Below are 20,115 nucleotides of genomic sequence, written 5' to 3'. Positions count from 1 at the left end.
TGGACACTGACAAGTCTCAGCTGCATAAGGCACAGGGATCTGTCCCCACTCTCTCTTCCCTCCCTCCAAGCTTTCAATCCCAGTCCAAGACTAAAAATACTTGAAACGTTAATTTATTTGGATCTTGATTCTTGAAAGCATAAGTTAGCTGTTCTGCAAGCCGGATAAAGGAAGTGTTGGGTTAGTCCCGATCTGGGGAAGATTATGATTCAATTGTGTATTTTGCATCAATCATCTAGATTAAGAAATACAACTAAGGTGTAGAAATATGCCAAATTTCATCAAACGTCTACTTTAAAGTAACTGCAGCTTATTGTATGTTGATTATATGCCACTAAAAGGAAAGGGGGCTCTTGTAAGACAGGCGTGACACACACAGTGTATGGTAGAGTTCTTCATAGGTGTGGGTTGAAAAACTCTTCTGCAATGTAAGTAGTGGCGTTGCTGTTGAGGACCTTAAGGCATGTGGACATCTCAGTAAACCACCCAGTTCTGTAGCTCCGACAAGAGAAAGAGAGGGTCTGAAATGACTTACCAGAACTCATGCTGGTGGTGGGGCAAGTCTTCCACAGCTGCAGCTCGGGACGGCTCTGCAGAGAAGCACACAATGGGGTGGTTAAATGGCAGCTGCATGGTAAGTCCCCACAGCTCGTGTTAAAATGCAAACACTGTAAGCCCTGGTCAAACAGCTCAACTGTGAGCCGCTGTGTGGCCAGGCTTCCAGCTCATGGCTAGTCACAGATCTGGGGACTCTGGGCATCTCACGAAACTTCCTAGCTTTGCTCTTGTCACCCCGACTTTGCTTAGATGCAATCCCAGATCTCTTCTAGCAACAAGTCAATTAAAAACATCAATTTTGTAAATGTTTAAAAAAAAATCATCATCAGAGGGTAATACGTAATTGTGGATGTTTACAGGTAGCTCACAATGCACCAGGAAATGTTCTCGGTGCTTTAAATAATTTATTTGAGTCATGACAGCAAGCACTAACACAGTGTGAGTTCACAAATGAGACTCAGGGAGGTGAAGCAGCATGCCCAACTGTGCTGGGATTGATCATGGAAACTGGGTAGCCTGAATTGCTGGCCAAGTGCCTAGGCACTGCCCTCCTCACCTATGGCAGAAACCATCACTGATGCTCAAGTGAGCAGCCTTCAGAATTAGACGGTCTCAAACCGAGAAGCTTACAATGTGCTGGCATTTTATTATCATTTGTCTCCAAGGAAAGGTATCCATCTGTTTTGGTCTGTTCGGTTTCGATGGTGGTGAAGATCAGACCAGAGCTTCAAGGGTTACACCAACCAAAGATTCGACCTCTAAGCTACATGGATGCTCAAACCAAACTGTATTAATATGTTTTGACAAACAAATTGGGTATAGTGCGCCTGTAACCCCAGGAAGTGCAGGCAGGGGGATCAACAGTTCAAGGTCATCCTTACTGCATAGTAAGTTTGAGGCTAGTCTTCACTGTACGAGATGGTATGCTGTCTACAACCATACCACCTTAAGCATGCCCAGTCTCATCTGAAGTTAAGCAGGGTTGGGGCCTAATTTGTACTCAGATGGGAGACTATATGTAAACACACACACACACACACACACACACACACACACACACACACACACACACACACACACACACACCTGTAACACTTTGACAAATAAACACACCCTATAATTACCACCAAAGTCACAACATATAGCATCTCCACCGCCCCCAGAAATGGTCCCCGTGTCTCCTTACAGTCAAGTAAGTCACACCAAGCTCCCAGGAACACTGACTACTTACCATTACTATGGCCCCACTATTTTCTACGGCTGGTACCACATACATGCAGCTTTTGTGCCTGTCTTTCCTATTTAGTGTAACCCTTTTGAAAAGCAAATGGCTACAGATGTGTAAGTCTCCTTCTGGACTCTAGCCTCTGAGCTATCTCCATCCAATAACCCACTTGCTTGATTACTACTTCTTACATAATCTTGAAATCAGATAATTCCTACTTCATCCCTATTCAAAATCTTTCTGGCCATTTTTAGTCCTTTGCATTTCCCATTTTGTTTGTTTTATTTTTGAAACGGATTTCACACTGTGACCCAGGCCAATCTAGAGCTCCTTATGGAGCCTAGACCTGTCTCAGAGTTGCTGAGGTCCTCCTATCTTGGCCTCTCAAGGGCTGGTATACCCAGCTAGGTCCTTTACGTTTTCATGTGAAGTTTAAAATGGTCATCTTTTTTTCACCCTGAAGAAAAGAAAGGGAAAAAAGGAAAAGAAAGAAAGGGGAAAAAAGGAAGAAAGAAAAAGTGTTGGATTTCTAGTTGTGATTTTGTATAATCACTCTGAGGGAAGCTAATGTTTTTCACAATAGTGAGTGCTCCGGCTACTGAGCATGGCTTCTCCCTTCAGCCAGGTCTTCTTCCATTTCTCTCACCAGTAATTTACAAGCTTCAGAGTGAGGCCTTGAGCGCCCACTGGCTCCTCCCACACTGGACACCTCATGCCTTCTGCATTTCTGTACTTCCATCCGGCAGCAGCAAGCTTTCTCCTCCCCAGAGGAAGTGGAGACTGAGCCCTCAAGGGAAGGCTGCTCGCTAAGAACACTCCCATGTAAGAAAGTAAGATGGAGCCATCCCAACAGATGCATAATTGCAACACAGAAATGCAATGTGAGAAAGCAAGGTCACACGACTCCTCCAAACATCTGTAACCTCAGTAACTGAGTCCAAGGCAATGAAATACGTGAAAGGTTAGACAAAGAATTCAGGTCTAGTTTTCAACATCATCGAACCTCAAAGAAGAGTCAAGTAAATAGACAGGTGAAATGCATATGTCAATCAAAGGTTTGAGTAAGAAATTCAACAACTTCAAATACAAATGCAGAGATAGATTCTGGAAGAAAAATACCAAGCAAATCTTGGAAATGGGGAGCTTAAAGAAAAAGGAAACACCACAGTGGAAAACATCAGCCACATACTAGACTATGTGCGGAAAGACTATCAGAGGGCCTATAGCATTCACAAACAATTTAAAAACTAAAATGTAATTATGACCATAACAACTAAGGCCTCTGGGCTACAATTAACAGACCAAATCTACGAATCTATAGTGTAGAAAAAGGAACTAAGACACAATCAAAACACACAGAAAAGCTATTCAAGGAGGGGCTGGAGAGATGGGCCCGAGGGTAAGAGCACTGGCTACTTTTCCAGAGGACCAGAGTTCGGATCCCAGCACCTGTGTCAGGCAGCTCACAGCCACCTGTGACCGCAGCTCCAGGGGATCTGATGACCTCTCGTGGCCACAAACACATGCACACAGCACTCAGACACACCCATACACATACATTTTAAAAAATCTTTTAAAATTATAGCAGAAAGATCTATATATCTGAGGAAAGAAATGGCCATCCAAACATTAGTCCTTTACAATACCTAAAATATATAACCAGAAAGATCCCTCCACATCATATAGTTAAAATGCCAAGAAAACAGAACAAAGCAAGAATACTGAAAGCTGCACTCGAGAGATTGCAAGCTGCTTACAAACATAAACCCATTCAATAGCAAACCTCTCCACAAAAATCGTTAAGCCCAGCAGAGTATAAACTGGTAGCTTTTAATCCCCCAAACAAAGTAACTGCCAGGCAAGGCTACTTTATTCAAAAAGTTATACCTTAAAACTGAAGAACTCAGGGCTTTTACTGATAAGACTAAAATAAAGCAATTCATAACTGTTAAATCCGTGTGTGTTATAAACCACTGAAAGGAATTTTACACCAAGAAGATGAAAACCCAGAAGCCTAAGAGCTTATGAAGAACCATTCTTACAAGGGCAGATTAACAAACACAAATTAGGGTAGGTCCAAATATTACTAACTCACTAAAACATCGAACCTGAGTAAGAATAAATTGAAGAAGTCAGTTCCACCTTTCACCGGTCGCCTAAATCTAAAGACCACAACTCGCCAGTTAAAAACGCTAGAACTGGCTGGCTGGTTTCCAAATTAAGATCGAGCTGTTTGCCTCCTTCTAGAAACTCACTCCACTGGCAAAGCCACACACAGCTGGAAGGATGGACGATGGTATTCCAACAGAAGGGCTACCATCAAGAAACAAAACCCAAATGCTAGTGAGAACGCAACACACCTCTGGTGGGAAAGGACATTAGTGAGGACACTGTGGAAACCACTGCACAGGTTCTTCCAAAACCTAAGAAGAGAACCACTATACGATGAACACCTCCCCACCTTGATTCTCAAGCCACTCTTCACAAAATCCAGGTTACGGAAGCCGAGGCAGGTGTCAACGCATGAGTGAATGAGGTGCCAAGTCCAAAATGAAGTAGTATTTTGCTACAAAGAAGAATTATGTCCTTTGCGGGAAAACAAAACTAGAGAGCATATTAAGTGAAATAAACCAGATTCCAAAAAAAATATATATATATGTTTTGTTTCATAGGTAGAATTTAGTTCAGTTTTATTTAAAGAAAAGGTGTAAAAGTACAAATAGAGGAGTTAATGAAGCAGGGATAAGGGGCAAGAAAGAATGGGAGGAGCAGTAAATGAGACCCAAGGACATGATGTCACAAAAATGCCACAGGTGTGAGGGTTACTGTGAATGGTCAACTTGACGGAACTGAGAACCACAGGCCTCTGGGCAAGCCTGTGAGGTGTGATGTCAATGATGTCACTTGGAGTAAGAAGACCTGCGCGCTGTGGATGACGCCATCCCTAGACTGTGTCCTCCCTGATCGTATAAAATAGAGAAAGCCGGCTGAGCATAAGCCCCAGTTCTCTCTGCTCTGAAGTGAAGGCTTTTTTAAAGATAATACGGATATTATATCGGATGTAGACCTCAAATGTTTATTTTGCATAACAAACCTCTGATACTTGCACTGGGGAGATGGCTCAGTCACTAAGGAACTTGCCCCTAACACAGGAACTGAAGCGTGGCTCCCCATCGCACACAAAATGCCAGGTGCCCGTATGCCAGTGCTGGGGACAGGAGGCTCCCTGGGGCGTGCTGGCCAACCAGACTAGCCAATTGGTAAGCTCCAGGGTCAGTGAGAAACCCTGTCTCAAAAACAGGGTAAAGAAGTGACTGACAGAGGTATCTTGTGTTGACCTCTGGACTCCTCATATATGCTCATGCATACACACACAGACACACACACATACACACACACACACACACACACACACACTCTGATACTTAATAGTTAAAATTTACTTTTAAGCCATGCTCTAAAACATGATTTGGTTGAACAAATGACGGCACAGCTTCAAAATCTCCAATAAGTCCCCTCCAAGTCCAGGCACCTTGGGTAAAAGCCAGCAAGAATAAATGATTCAACCTAGTGGCAAAACCCATCAACTACAACTTGTCATTCATTTCCTTGTGGTTGCAGGAACCTAGAGTCTCAGCTTGGGTGGGTCGATCAGAGGCAAGCCACCATCCGGCACCTGGAGCTGCAGGCCTAACCATACTTGGGCAAAGCACCTCAGCATCACCACAGACATTCCACCAAAGAACAAGCTGTGAAGAAGTAGCCACAGCTTAGAATGCTGATCCAAATAATCAACAGTTCTGCAACAAAGAATGAATAATCTGCTAAAAAGCAAAAGTCACACTCATGCTTCCATCTGAAACAGGATCAAATAACCAAACACGAGCTATTGACTATGAAGGAAAGGTCCGGATGTGGACAGTCTGGGGATACCCAGCTAGAGAAACTGAACTTGTAGAAATGAAGATCAGGCACAGATACTATCAGAGAAGGAGCCTCAGTTAAGCTCTCACACAGCACACCCCAGCTTCTCTTCAGCACCATGGTGTTTTTGCCTCCATGGTTCCTCACTGTCTCCAATGTAAGACAAGACTATAAATTGGAAGGGAAGAACTACATCCCTCAGTATTGAGTATGCAGTTGTGGGCTTTGTCTTTGTCCCTATTCAGCCAGGAGGACCTACCTGTAGGGTCTTTTCCTTCAAGTAGACAAGACTCTCTTCTACTCTACTCCAGTTGCTGAAAAGGGAGTTGGCTGCCCTCAGAACAAAATATCAGCTATGCTCAATCTTTGAAATCAAATCTGGGATTGGCTTCATGTACGGGCAGCTATGTCCAATAAAAAGAGCAGACAGCTCACAAAGCCCCAGAATAATGTCCAGCCTTATTTCTCTGTACTTGCTTATCCCCAGCCTGAGAGGCATATCTCTCCAATTTCTCATCGGTACCTTCTCAACTGCTACAATGCATTTCTCTTCAACTCTCTGCATTATTGGAGGAAGGCAGAAGGCTCTTTGGACAGAGGAAGGGACAAACACTGAGCTGCCGACACTTCCTTTCAAGGGGGAGAAACTAGGATAGGGTTGACATTAGCTTAGATCTGGAATCCCAAGACTCGGCTGGGGGCTTGGAACACAACAGGCCGATGGCTTCTAGGGAGGGAACACTAGGAAAATATGTCAAAAAGACCACCCCCTACATCCTCCCATTTCCTCCTGGAGTCCCTCCAACTCAGTTTCCGTTCTAACCAATTATCTCAAATAGCTTTCCGAAAGGTCTCCCGTGAACACACTCAGCCAAGTCCAACAGTCTCTGTACTAGTCGGGGCCTCTCAGGTCTACTGACCACAGTTCAGACAGCAACCCCTTTTTCCTCCTCACAAACACGTTCCAACTCCTGGGAGTCACCAAAAACTGACTTGCATTGGGCAATGAGGATCCTCCTGGTAGAACAGGGCTTCTGTGGATCTTCTAGGAGTTCATGGCCACAGGGTCATGAGCTGGTCCTTGCTCCTTTCCAGCTTCACACTCATTTCCTTCAGGGTTCACCGGGAGGGTCAGAACAAGATGATTCACAGGCCCTCTGGACCATTTCCATAGCTTTCCAACTATGTTGGAAGGAGGCTTCATGAGCCTCCCCAGGCCACTGGGCAGGCACTCACCCACCCACTCCCCACCTGTCATTTCAACCTGTGCTTTTGTCAATTTCATTAACGTCTACTTCCTGAGCTTTCCTTTGATAATGAGTTCTGCGGCTACAAATTAAAGGGTTCATAAGCCTGGAATTCTACCCACCTCTTTACTGGGTACAAAAACTGAGTTGTGCTTTTATTTTGTTTTGTTAAGTCTCCTTTCTATCAACTTCTTTGTTTTAGAGATTTTTATTTTTATTTACCTATAGAAGAGGGTGTTAGATTCCCTGGAACTGGAACTACAGTCAGTTGTGAGCCACCCCACAAAGACTGACTTAGGACTTCTGGAGCAAGTGCTCTTAAATACTGAGCCATCTCTCCAGCCCTTCTACACACTTGCCTCTTATTGCTCATCTACTTCCTCAGGACAGCCTCCACCTTCAGCATGCTCAATGCCAGCCCTCCATGGTTACCTAACAAACTGTATCACTTTAGAACCTTCCAATGGTACCCACCCCTCACTGCACAATTTAAAGTCCAGGCAACAAGCTTCAAGGCCTGGCTGAGTCCATTCGCCATCCCTCCCTGCTGCCCTGTCTCGGCTGCCTCACAAGAAGCCCACCAGACAGCACTCATTGGGCTCATAGGGTGGCTGGTATTCATCTGTTCCATAGTATCTAGTATGAAGCCTGGGGTAGAGCAAGTATCCAGTAATGCTGTTGAGGGAAGATCTGTCCATTGAGAGTGTCTAAGGGTTCCACTCTACCCCCATCCCTGGAAAAGTCGTTCTTCATAATTCTTTATTTTCATTGCCCGTATATCCTCATGCCCACCATTCTGCTCACCCTCGAAGTTCTAGATCATGATCTTACCCTAATAAGCCTCAGATCCATTCCAGCCCACAACTGCCATGTCCTGACTTGAGCAAGAAAGAGCTCCTGTATCTGATCCCAACAAAGGCCCCTCTAGGCCCAAAAGTTAGTCGGGCAGCACAGAAAGGAAAGAAATTTATCAGCAAAGTCTATTGGTCCAAAACAGTGTTCCTTGAGTACCTACTATGCACAAGGACAGTGCCTGGCTCTATTGCTGTCTCTAAGACTATCATAAGATGTAGGACAAGAGGTATGCCCAGAAGATAAAGTCAGACAGTTCTTCTGGTGACAAGTGTAAGCCTAAGTGTAACTAGGGAGAATCGAAGAATGAATAAATATAAAAAATTTGATTAATCAATTGCATAATTTCTAAACTTACCCCAAATGTCACAGTTGTAGAAAACAATGATCTTAACATGCCATGGGATCTGGAAGAACAGTCCAATGACTTTTCCAGTTCTACCTCCTCACATGTGCTCCACACACCCTAGCTCTATGTGTAGCATACCTGGCAAGATGGTCCATTTCCAAGCCTTCAAGGCCCACCCGCCTAGGGATAGCATTACCCACAGTGGGCTAGGCCTTCCTACATCAATTAGAAATCAAGAAAACGCCCCACAGACATGCTCATAGGCCAATCCGATGGAGGCAATTCCTCACTTGAGGTTCCCTCTGCCCATTGTGTTAAATTGACAAAACAAACATCAGCAAGATTGCCTACCTGACATGTGTGAAACCAGAGCATTCTGACTTTTTTACATTTTGAGATTTTGAGGATTTGTATATAAGACAAATGAGGGATCTAAGATCTACCTGAAATGTATCGGTGATTCATTACACCTGATGTCTATGAGCCTAAAACCAACTCTATGTATTTCCAGCATGTTTCCATTTGACTGCAATCCATCCCTTGAGGTCTTTTGTCATGTTAGCAGTCAAGGAGTTTGAGGTTTTAGAGCATTTCAGACCTATGGCTTTTAAGAGGAGGGATGTTCAACCTGTAAGACAATCCTTTTCATGAAAATTAATTTTTCTTAGCTCATATTTGATAGCTAGCATATAATTATGTAATCTTCAGAACTTTCAAGAGAAAATTCCAGCAGATAAACTAAAAACGTCACTTACAATCTTGTCTATGAGAACGCCACACAATGCACTCTTCACCAGATTAACAGCAGCAACCTCAAGTGCAGAATTCTAACATTAATCACATCAACTGCTTTTGCTTGTGAGGCCAGGCTACTCCAGTGTAGCTCCTTATGAGGACTCAGGGGACACAGAATGACTTGAAGTTTCCGCCAGACTTCCTAAAGAAGCAACTGCAGCAAATACTTCATTTTCAGAGAGTTACAGGAATTACCAGGTGACAACACACACAGTCCCCCTCTTAGACCCTAGCCTTGCCCCTGCCAATTCCCTGCTCCTCTGCCTGGAGCATTCCAGAGCCCTGAGCTACTTTGAAACCTCTTTCTTTGTGCCATTCTGGGCACACAAAGGTTCTTAAACATGCATTGTTAACCAAGACAAACCCTAAAAGTGAAAACTGGCCCATTTGTGTTTCCCAAATATGGTCGTGTCTACAGAACCCAAACAAAGCTGTCTGACTGTGGCATCCAGTGAATTTGGAGCTCATCCCTTAGACAATCTAGAGAATTCAAAACACGGCAGATTCGCAAACTCATTAGATGAAAGCAAAGCATCATTACAAAGATTTATAAATATAGAACCTTAAAATAAGGGCAAGCCCAGGACAGAGATACCTCACTCTTTCTGAAGGGGTCACTATACAATGTGAACCCACTGAGAAGTCACCATGGAAGCATCTTCTGTTCCCTGGGGAGGCAGGGCTGGGCCACAGGTCACACGCAGGTAAATGAGACTAAAAAGTGGGTACTATGTAAGGCTGAAAAACAAACCTAAGAAAGTCTTTGAACAGGGGCCCGCTGGAGTTCACGAATGGCAGAAGGGTGGGTCTCCCACACAGCGGAGCGGTCTGCTCTCACAGACAGTCCCACACAGCTCCAGCTCACAAGCTATGAAATCCCTGTTCACCACATCCTACATTACACAGACCTTTACAGTGCAGGCAACACCAGCTCGGGAATGAGAGAACACTGACTCCATTCACTAAAAAGACTTTGTGTCCTTTGCAAACACATAACCTAAATGCCTCAATTCATAATAGTGGCTTATTCAAAAAGTGCTTGTTTTCCTTAAATTTTCAAATTTTACTGAAAGTATACTGACCTACCCCCAAATCAATACAAAATCCTGAAAACATTGTCTTTTCTGAGAAGACCTCTCTTCCTGATGTTTAATAACTGAAATGGAACATGTACACACAGGCCCCAAATCAATAACCCCAAATTCACACTGTTAAGCCGAGGATCATTAGTGTCTAACTGTGTTAACAATTTCTGTTGTGTGCTCAGGATTACAGTTCCTCCTTTTCTCTAGTCCCTTTTCCCTTTTTATTAATATTAGGCTTTAAAAAAAAAAAAAAAAAAACAAAAAACAAAACAGATACCAAATCTGCATCCAAGCATCTGATAATATAATGCAAATTCCTGAGGTAGATTTTCTTTAAGAATAAAATTTCCCAAGGACTCAAGATAGTACCAAGCTGACAATAAATAATTAACCAAAGTATTTATTTTAAATGTATGTTGTCTATCAAACCAGATTACCTGAAATAGCATAGCATATAATTATCATTAATACTTTAATGTATGAAATTAATATATAAGTGCTTATATACAACAAAAACAACATCTAGGTTCCAGGCAGAGTGACTCTCTGGCTTATTTGGTATCTGGGATCCACTCTGACTTGAGCTTTATGTAGTGCTTGGCAGCTGCTGGAAGCTGGCCAGAGCCAAAAGAAATAAATTTGGACCAAACTTGGCCAGGGCTGTTTAAATTAGGAAACCCCTTAATTTGTCTGCTTCATTTTACTGATTTATAAGAAGAGATTAATAATCAATAATTTAACAAGTTGTTCTCAAGGTTAAATTTAAAAATACATATTTACATGTTACTGTGGGGTAACAGAAGTGTTCTAACAGGGAAGGTGCTAGGCTGACCTTTCTAATGCTCTGTTTAGCTGTTGAGACAACAGCTGAGGTAGATGTTACTACTACTATCTGTACCCAAAGCCAGGCTTTACCAACTACAGAAGGAATCAAGCACCAGGAATCAGGTTCCCAGTTCTACCTTCCCATGCAAAACCAGGCCATGAAAGACTCCTGTGTAACTGTCCTCTCCGAAGGGCAGGTCTCAAGAAACCAAACCATCACTATGGACACATGGTACACGCATGTAAAGTCCCTGCACGCTCACTACTGGACAGATGAACCATCTGCATTCCCCAAAGCTGGCTTGAAACCAGCCACTTTGCATATGTCACATCTGATCCTCAAATACCTCCTTACATCGGAAAAAACTGAGCCTCAGTAACAATTGCAAGATTCATTGAAGAATCAAAATGTTGGGGCTGGAAAGATGGCTCAGCTGTTAAGAGCACTTTCAGAGGATCCGGATTCAGGCCTCAGCACTCACATGGTGGCTCACAACCATCCATAACTCCAGTTCTAGGGTATCCAAAGCCCTCCTCTAACTTCTGTGGGCACCAAGTATACACTTACTTGGTACACATAAATTCACATGGTACATACTCAAGCAAAATATTCATGCACACAAAAATTTTACTTTTTTTTGTTTGGTTGGGTTTTTTTTTGTTTTTTTGTTACTGTTGTTTGTTTTTGATTTTTTGAGACACGGTTTCTCTGTGTAGTCCTGGCTGTCCTGGAACTACATCTGTAGGCCAGACTGGTCTCAAACTCACAGAGATCCTCCTGCCTCTGCCTCCTGAATACTGGGATTAAAGACATGCACCACCAACGCTCTGAAAAATTTTAAAATATAAAATAAATAAATTTAAAGTTGTAAAACAGTGTCTACCTAAAGCAAGATGTTCCTCCTACACAAAGACTACTCAGAGCACCCACTGATGGATTACAGCAGGGGATTTTATCCAGCTGTGGCCCTGAGCAGTCACCTTTGTCAACCAAGATTAGATACAGGGTCTGACCTCAGAGAGGAGACATTCTAGATGAGAAGAAAGAAAAGACTAACAGCCTAGATACAACTCAGAGGCTTCAACTCAGAGGCTTCCATCCCCAGTACCCTCTTCCCCTACACACACACACACACACACATACAGACAGTCACAACTTGCTCTCCTCTCCCTCCCTTATAAGGTAACATGGCCTGCCTTTTCCTAATACGATTTGCTCTGTGAATTAACTTCCCTAACAAGCACAGTACCTGGTCCCCCTCTCAGATGTTACTGGCAAGTGTTGCCTGATTTGCAGGTAAACTTGTCTCCTATGCCTTCTGGTCCTAAAAAGCTGTGCCAGAGTTCCCACAGAGGCATCTAATACAGCTCATGGAACAGAACACAGGGAACCATCAGTACAGAATACCACGCAGAAATGATGTCAGGCAGACATCACAAAATGGCCTTGAACACTAGGCGGTGACATTCTGTCAGGCCACTAACCGCAAGATGAGCTCCACAGAAGTTCCCTAATCCAAGATTCGCCCTTGCTGAGAAGCATGCAGAACGCACTATAGCTGTGAGGATCAAGGGGACAGGAGGTCACACTGATGCCCGGTGCTTTTCATGAGGCACATATGAAAACTGCCAAGGGCACAAGCATCCCCTGCCTAGGAGAGAAGCCCCCTGCAATTTGGCTTTGAAAAGCTGCATAGAAACCTTGATTGCAGCAACCACAAGTGACAATTTCTACATTTGTTTTTTTCTGCTTATTTGTAGCAAAAACTGCCATTCAGAAAGAATTTGATCATCTAGGCATACTCCCTAAATCTCATTCTGCTATTGCTGCCCATAGGGAGGCTTTTTCCCCCTGCCCAATTGCCTTGATGGCTGACAAGAAAATTACCAGGAAATAAAAGGTGTTGACAACCCTGCAGAACTCAAAGAAGCACGGTAGGAAAAACTGAAAACAACACACTCACCAAAACAGAACACAAGGCTAACTGAGTGAGATGTCTACAATCATTTTTAAGCTAATGAATGTTAAAGGGAATGGTTCTTAACCCCAAATGATCCAGTCTTCACAACTCACACCTTATATAAACGTAAGAAACTGGACAATGCTGAGTTTGGTGGCACACATCTGTAATCCCAGAACTGGGGAATGGGGTTGGGGGTTGGGGAGTAGGGACATCAGAAGTACAAGGGCATTCCTAGCTACATACCAAGTGCAAGGCCCGCTTGGGCACATGTGACCCTGTCAGTTTACAGACACGAGGGCCTGAGTCCAGATCCCCAGCACTCATGTAAAAGCCAGGTGTGCGGGCGCTTGCCTGTAATATTGAGGCGGTGGAGGCAGACACAAGGAACCCTGAGGCTTGCCCTCTGATGTGTCAAAATAGTGGACGATGTTTTCTCAAAAAATTAAGGCAGGTGAGAGAGCCTTTCTCAAACATAAGGCGGAGCTGGCCAGAGAAGGCTCAGCAACTAAGAGCACTTGCTGCTCTTTCAGAGGATGAGTTCAGTTCCCAACACCCATGTCAGGCAGCTCACAACTCACAAGCCTCTGTAACTCTAGCTCCAGGGCATTTGACACCTCTAGTCTCCAAAGGCACTTGCAGTCATGTACACATACCCACATGCAGTCAAACACACCTATATATAATTTAAAAATAATAAAAAAAAATAAAGTGTAAAAAAAATAAGGTGGGGAGAAAATGAAGACACCAAATGTCAGCCTGTCAACCTTTAGATCGTATGCACGCGATCTAAAAACACACACACACACACACACACACAAACCACACACTCAAAAGATTCTGGATGAGAAGAACTCTACCTTCTATGGCTAGCTTCAGAAGACAGCAGAGGTGGGAGATCTTCATTAAGAGAACACTGCACTTCTTCACATCACCTCTAACCAGGAGAGAAGAGTTCTAAGTGCTGCTTCACACTGGCTCCACAGCCACTGCAATTCTCTGTGTTCCCACATGACAAACGGGTAAAACAGCACCAAGATCCCTGTTGCAAGGCCCTGCGGCCATTTGTCTGTGCAACACACTGCTAGGCACACAGGAAGCACCTCATACGTGAGTCCATGTGGACATGATTGGTTTCTTTTCTTCTTGTCTCCCTCTAACTACAAAAGGAGAGGAGAGTTGGAGACGAGTGGGAATTCTGGTTAATGAAACGCTTCTTTAGTCACTGTTTAACTGTAAAGCAACCCACTGGGTCCTGCAGAGAGACAGAAAAACCACTGCCAGGAATGAAGGCTTTTTTTTTTTTTGCCTCAGGCAGAGAATATTTAACTCAGACCTTGTGGTGACTCCACCCAGGACCCACATTTGTACAGGAGTTTGCAGGTTACAAGACAGCAAAGTCCTTGGCCTTCTGTGACAAAGGTTAATCACTGATTTCAGTGGGGGCTGGGAGAAACAGCCAGCCACCGTGATCTGTTTTTAGAAAGGTTTCATGTGGCCAAAGCGCTCTGAGCATCTTAGAATTTCAGGTTCCCAAAAGTCACTCTCTGACCTCCATTTGTACAACAAGATGTGAGCACCTCCCCTAACTAACACTAATTAATAATTAATCAATCAATCAATCAATCAATCAATCGTTTGTTTTTTTAAAAAAAAAAACAAAGAATTTCAAGGCTTATGAATGTAATGAGCCTTAAAGTCCTGATCCATGTGCTGACATAAGAAAATGCATCCTTAGGGTCTGGGGAGAGGGTTCAGTGGGTAGAGCCCTTGCCACTCAGTACCTGAATTTGGATGCTTAGACCCCACATAACTCCAGGTAGGGTAGTATGCATCTATAATGCCAGCACTCCTACAGGGAGACAGGAGAACACAGACGTGAACAATCAAGACATTAACTCAAGAGGGGGGAGCTGCTCTCTCATCCTCACATGTGCCGTGGCACATGTGTTCCCACAGTCACATACATATACATTCTACACATACACACAGCATACACACACCACTCCCCAGAAGAAACCGCAACATCCAGATACACACTCCCTGAAATGTGAAACCTCCCACCCTGCCAAGCACTTTCCACAGAGCAAGGGGGAGCCAAGCCAGCAACATAGACTAGATGGGATACATGTCCGTGGACTCCCTAAAGACAGGCACCTGTGTCTGAGTGCATCACTGACTGTTCTGAAATCACAAGAGCACTAAAGGAATTTCACTTCTTCTTCCCCGATAAAAATAAATAAACCCCGAATAAAATAAAAACCACCAATATTTCATTTCATGAGTTCACATATATCTGAACACAAAATCTTATACATAAGTACTAAGGGAATAAATGACTTTTCCCTCTTTGTAAAAAGGTAAAGTAAACATTAACTAAGGTGAATCCACAACCAAATGCCCTTTGGTGCTTCTGATCTTCAAACCATTCAAATCACACTTTGCTGCCGATAGTCCCAGATCTTGGGAAGTGGAGGCAGAAAGAACAGGGGTTCAACATCCTCCTCAGCTACACTGAAGTCAGTCTGGGCTACATGAGATCCTGACTACATGTGTCACTGTTTAAATTTATAGTATATCTTGTTTATCTGGAACAAACGATCGAAAATTTTAACAGAGGGCTTTTGTAAAATCTTAGAGATGTGAGAAAGGGTAAAGGTCCTATATAAAAACCCCCATTCCCTTTTTGTAAGTATGCAGTGAAATTCCTTCAGAAGAATGTAACTTTAGATCTCTTGTGTTGAAGCCTCAGGAATTGTGGACTTTGGAGACTATATAATAGACATCACTTGAGAAAACCCAGCTTCAGAAGCCTGTAATTGTGGACCTTCTGCTGAATCAAAACAGTGCAAAACCAAGTTCTTCTATAAATACGTAATAAATAAATATTTATGTAAACTCTATAAATATGTAATAAATATAAACATTTAGGGGGAACCTAAAACATACTGAAAGCCCCCACTAAAAGCAGAAATGAAAAAATATTTGAACTCTCAGAGCTGTGATAAAGCACTTGAAGTCCCCGTCTGCCAAAATCACAGCTCCGTCATCTAACCAGCAAGCTCCAATGTGGAGAGTCACACACGATGGGGCCTTGGGTAAACTGAAATCCAGAACAGCAATGTAAGTTCACCAATAGGCTTGCTCAACCGTCCCCAGTGGACAAGTAATTAAAATATCTCAAGGACTCCAAAAGGTGCATGTGTGTGATTTAAAATATATTCCTTCTTCCTTTCTGGTTACCCCAAAACTAAAGAGGAACAGAGCAGGGAGGCTGAGGATGGTGCCCTAGACCCTGATCACGAGGGAGGTGGCTGGGAAGGCCCTTTCCTGGAGCCACCCAGACACAGGCATTTACTTACTTTACAGGAAAAAGTGTCAGAGTCCTTCCAGCCAGGGAAACCCTTCCTTGGCCATTCCACTCAGCAAGCTCATTAAATTCAGAATGAAGCCAGCTGCCGGGAAGGCAAAGGGCACCCCAGCTGGGGCTCTGGAAATTCCTAGCTAAGAAAATAAATAGAGTGCCTGGGTCATGGGAACTCAGATCTCAGGCCTGGAAGGCAACTGTCTGCAAGATAAGGATGTCATCCTAGAATGTGGCCCTTCCATCTAAGGAGCTGAGAAGCAGCAATGTCATCTGGCAAGACACAGGGGATGTGCTGGGGGGTTCCTACTGCTCCCCTCCACCCACTGTCACTAGAGAGGATTAAACATAGAGGAAGACAAGGTGGCTGAGTGGGGCAAAGACAAACAAGTGAGAAGTGGATCAACGTTTACCCTGGCTCGGATAATACTTACGGGAGCAGGGGTGGAGACCAATTATTAAATTATTAAAATTAGAGACTTTCTTACTGACCTGTATTTACTGTTTTTATTTATGTGTATTGACATGGTGATGAGTTACACAATTTATTTCAAATATACCATATATTTTGGCCACACTTATAGAGAATTAGATACATATCAAATTATTCATGAATCGATGTCCTAAGTTTCACTTAAGCCTTATTTCATTTATTTTCCATTAGGACACTATCAAGTTATAGGGCTGGGGGTGTAGTTTAACAGTAGAGTGCTTGCCTAGCATGCACAGGGTCCTGGCTCCATCCCAAAACAAACCAACAAACACCTCCCATTCAGGCTGAGCATGATGGCTCACATATAATCTCGGCATTCAGGACAAGAGACAAGAAGATAACATGTTCAAAGACAGCCTGAGCGACATAATGAGATCATGGCTTTAAAGGGGGGGGGGGTGTCATTTACGCACAAATATGTCATGTGAAATCTTGTGGGGTTTTTTTTTTGAGTCAAAAATAATCAAAGTGACTGTTTCTCTCAAATCCACATACTGATGTTTTTTGTTTCTTAAAGATAATTATAACTATAACATCTTAGCCAGGCATGGTGACACAGGCCTTTAATCCCAACACTCAGGAGGCAAAGGCAGGTGGATCTCTGTGAGTTTGAGGCCAGCCTGGTCTACAGAGTGAGTTCCAGGACAGCCAAGGCTATGTAGAGAGACCCTGTCTCAAGAAAAGCAATAAAAAATAAAACAAATAAATAACCAAAAAACAGTAATATCTTTACACAAAATATGACCAGACTCAAATTTTCATCTTTGGCTTTGATTTCATCACAAAAAGAATGCCAAAGGGATGTCGTATGTTAAGTATTGGGTTTGGAAGACACTAATAAGGTCATCATCCCCACCAGAACTGGAAAGCAGCTTAACTTTATGCCTATATAAATTACACTGCATTGTTACTAAATTCAGCAGTGGTAAAAAGCCCTGCCAAAACACTAGGTCTCTTTCTTCACCCCTCCCCTCTAAAGTTAGTAATCCCCTCCACCTTTGCTGTTTTATAAATTCACATGTGGTTTAATAATAAATGATTTCTCAAATATAAGTTTTCTTATAGACAGTAAAATATATTTTAAATTGTTACTTAATAAATTACAGAATTCAGAAAAACCGCAGTGACATTTTTTAAAGTACTCTAATTGTGCCCTTCCACTAAATTTTTAACTTCCTCGTTAAAAATCAATTTTATTGCTCAAATTGAGGAGGACACAGTATACAATGCCTTGAAGTTTCAAATCTCATTCATATATTTGTAAAATTATGGGCTCAACATCAGTCAGCTTTGCTCTCAGTTTTTCAGCATAAATTTGAACTCTCTAGATTTAAAAAACATTTCCAACTAGAAAACAACTTAATCTGCACTTTTTGCTGAAGTTCCACGGGTGTCTGTTGGGAAACTGCTCACACTGCAGGCTTGAGGAAGACTGCTCTAAAACACTGTAGGGTCTGCTCCCAGACAGCTGACTGAAGAGCCCTGCGAGGCCCTGCAATCTCCATTCCTGGCAGATGCCCTTTTAAGGCAATACTCTGAGAAACACTGATCAATACAACCAAGTATATACAACACGAACATTCAATGCCCATGCCCAAACCCGAGCCATCACACAGAGCTGAAGATGTTTAGGCATTTGTTCCATCGATTTAAATAGTATTTATAATTTGTACTGATTGCATCAGGCTTTCATCTAAGCAAGGAAACAGTTTTTCCCTTATTCTCCTGCAAAATGTTCACAGTGAATAAAACAATGTGTGAATGCAGCTCAACTCACAGGGCCTGCCAGTCATGACTGCCATCCCATCTGCATGTAGCCTGGCACTGGTTACAAATGGGAAATTTAGTAAAAGCACATGCATTTTTTTATCTCAACATGTCTCAGCTGGATGTTTGGGAAAGCAAATAATTCAAATGGGCCTTAAATGTAAGGCCATTTCACATCATAATCCATAATGGCCAAAACCTTTAAAATGTTGATACAACATAAGAAGCAAATGTTTTTAGTTAGGAGGTGGTGGTGCAAGCCTTTAATCCCAGCACTCATGAGGCAGAGGCAGGCAGATCTCTGTGGGGCCAGCCTGGTCTACAGAGTGAGTTCCAGGACAGTCAAGGCTACACAGAGAAACCCTGTCTGGAAAAACAACAACAACAAGAAAGATAAAGGTTTTGCTTATTTCTAACTCTCCATTTGTATCCTACCATATGATCCTACTGTAGTGTAAGGACTAAATTTCACATGACATCAAACTCTTCTCAATCAATTCCTTGAGACCTCCATAAAATGTATTTTGATCACATTCACCCAGCCTCCCATAATTCCTCACAGATCTACCCTACTTCCTATTCATCCAATTTTGTATCCTCATTTTTTTTTTTAAATCATTGATTCCACTTTGTGCTGCCCAGATACTCTTGGATGTGTGGCCATCCTGGAGTACGTAAACCTACCAGGGGCCACCCACACTCTTAAAGAAAACCTACACTTCCTTCCCCACCAGCCATCAAGTACCAACAACTTCTCAGCTGGGGCAGGATTTCATGCCTGCCTCCCCTCTTCACTGCATCAACTCTTAAAATTCCCAACATCTCCAGTTTTCACTAAATATAGTCCCATCACTCAACAACAATTGAATTTCTTTAGGCAAAGACATTAAAAAAATAATAAAACACCTAACACACCTCATGTGATTTTGCTGTAATTTTTTATATTATCTGGATATGATAATAATGTATATATAGTTTTGCCTCTTAAATATTTCTCTCTTGCTATGAAAGGTTTGAAGAAAGGTTCTAATGATGCGTATTTTCTTTCTTTTTTAGTTTTCTCATCTTCGGAAATTTCTGTTTGTTTTTGAGACAATACCTCACTTTGGAGCTAGAACTCACCTGTGTAGACCAGGTTGCCCCAGAAAAACCTAAGACCTTTCCAGGAATACCATTTCACTCCCTGATGAACCTGCCTCTGACAGAGGCTTTTGCAAAGTTCCAAGTGGAAACTCCTCATACCTCTCTGCAACACAGAATGCTTTTTCTTTGGTGTGGGAGTAGTATAATCTCAAATTCCACTTCTCCCATCTCTTAAACTATCTAAATCTGCTGTATTTACTTACTGCTAGTGGTGGGGGGGACTCTACTGTTATCATTGAGAGCTCCTTTCTTGTGCTAGGCACATTTCAAAGACCATCTTATTAATCCCGATAACCGTTCGATATAGGAACTGTCACCATCAATTTAAAAGAAGAAGTGACTGAATTCTCGGGGACACACCACCCACAAGAAATACAACTGTGAAGTCCTGCCCATCTGGCCTTAATCCAGGAAATCCTTGAGTCCTTCCTTGAATTCCAAGGCTGAGCCTTGTACTGCATTTCGGGTCCTTCTACTTCCTGCTTGTTTTTAAACTCCATTCTGTGGCATCTGTTTTAATGGTGACT

General features: G+C 42.8%; 1 protein-coding gene across 1 annotated transcript in view; it reads right to left on the bottom strand.

Moving 5' to 3' along the window:
* The window catches only part of Sorbs1 (sorbin and SH3 domain containing 1), a 258,428-nt gene that overhangs the window by 139,219 nt on the left and 99,094 nt on the right, over positions 1 to 20,115 (bottom strand). Inside the window, exon 3 of the mRNA XM_052761714.1 lies at positions 536 to 590. Within this exon, the coding sequence (XP_052617674.1) occupies positions 536 to 590 (55 nt within the window). The remainder of the gene's footprint in view (positions 1 to 535; positions 591 to 20,115) is intronic.

This window comes from Peromyscus californicus, unplaced genomic scaffold (genome assembly GCF_007827085.1).
Source record: "Peromyscus californicus insignis strain IS unplaced genomic scaffold, ASM782708v3 Scaffold_4__1_contigs__length_199733344, whole genome shotgun sequence".
Classification (NCBI taxonomy): Eukaryota; Metazoa; Chordata; class Mammalia; order Rodentia; family Cricetidae; genus Peromyscus; species Peromyscus californicus.
This window is presented reverse-complemented; position numbering and strand designations above follow the sequence as displayed.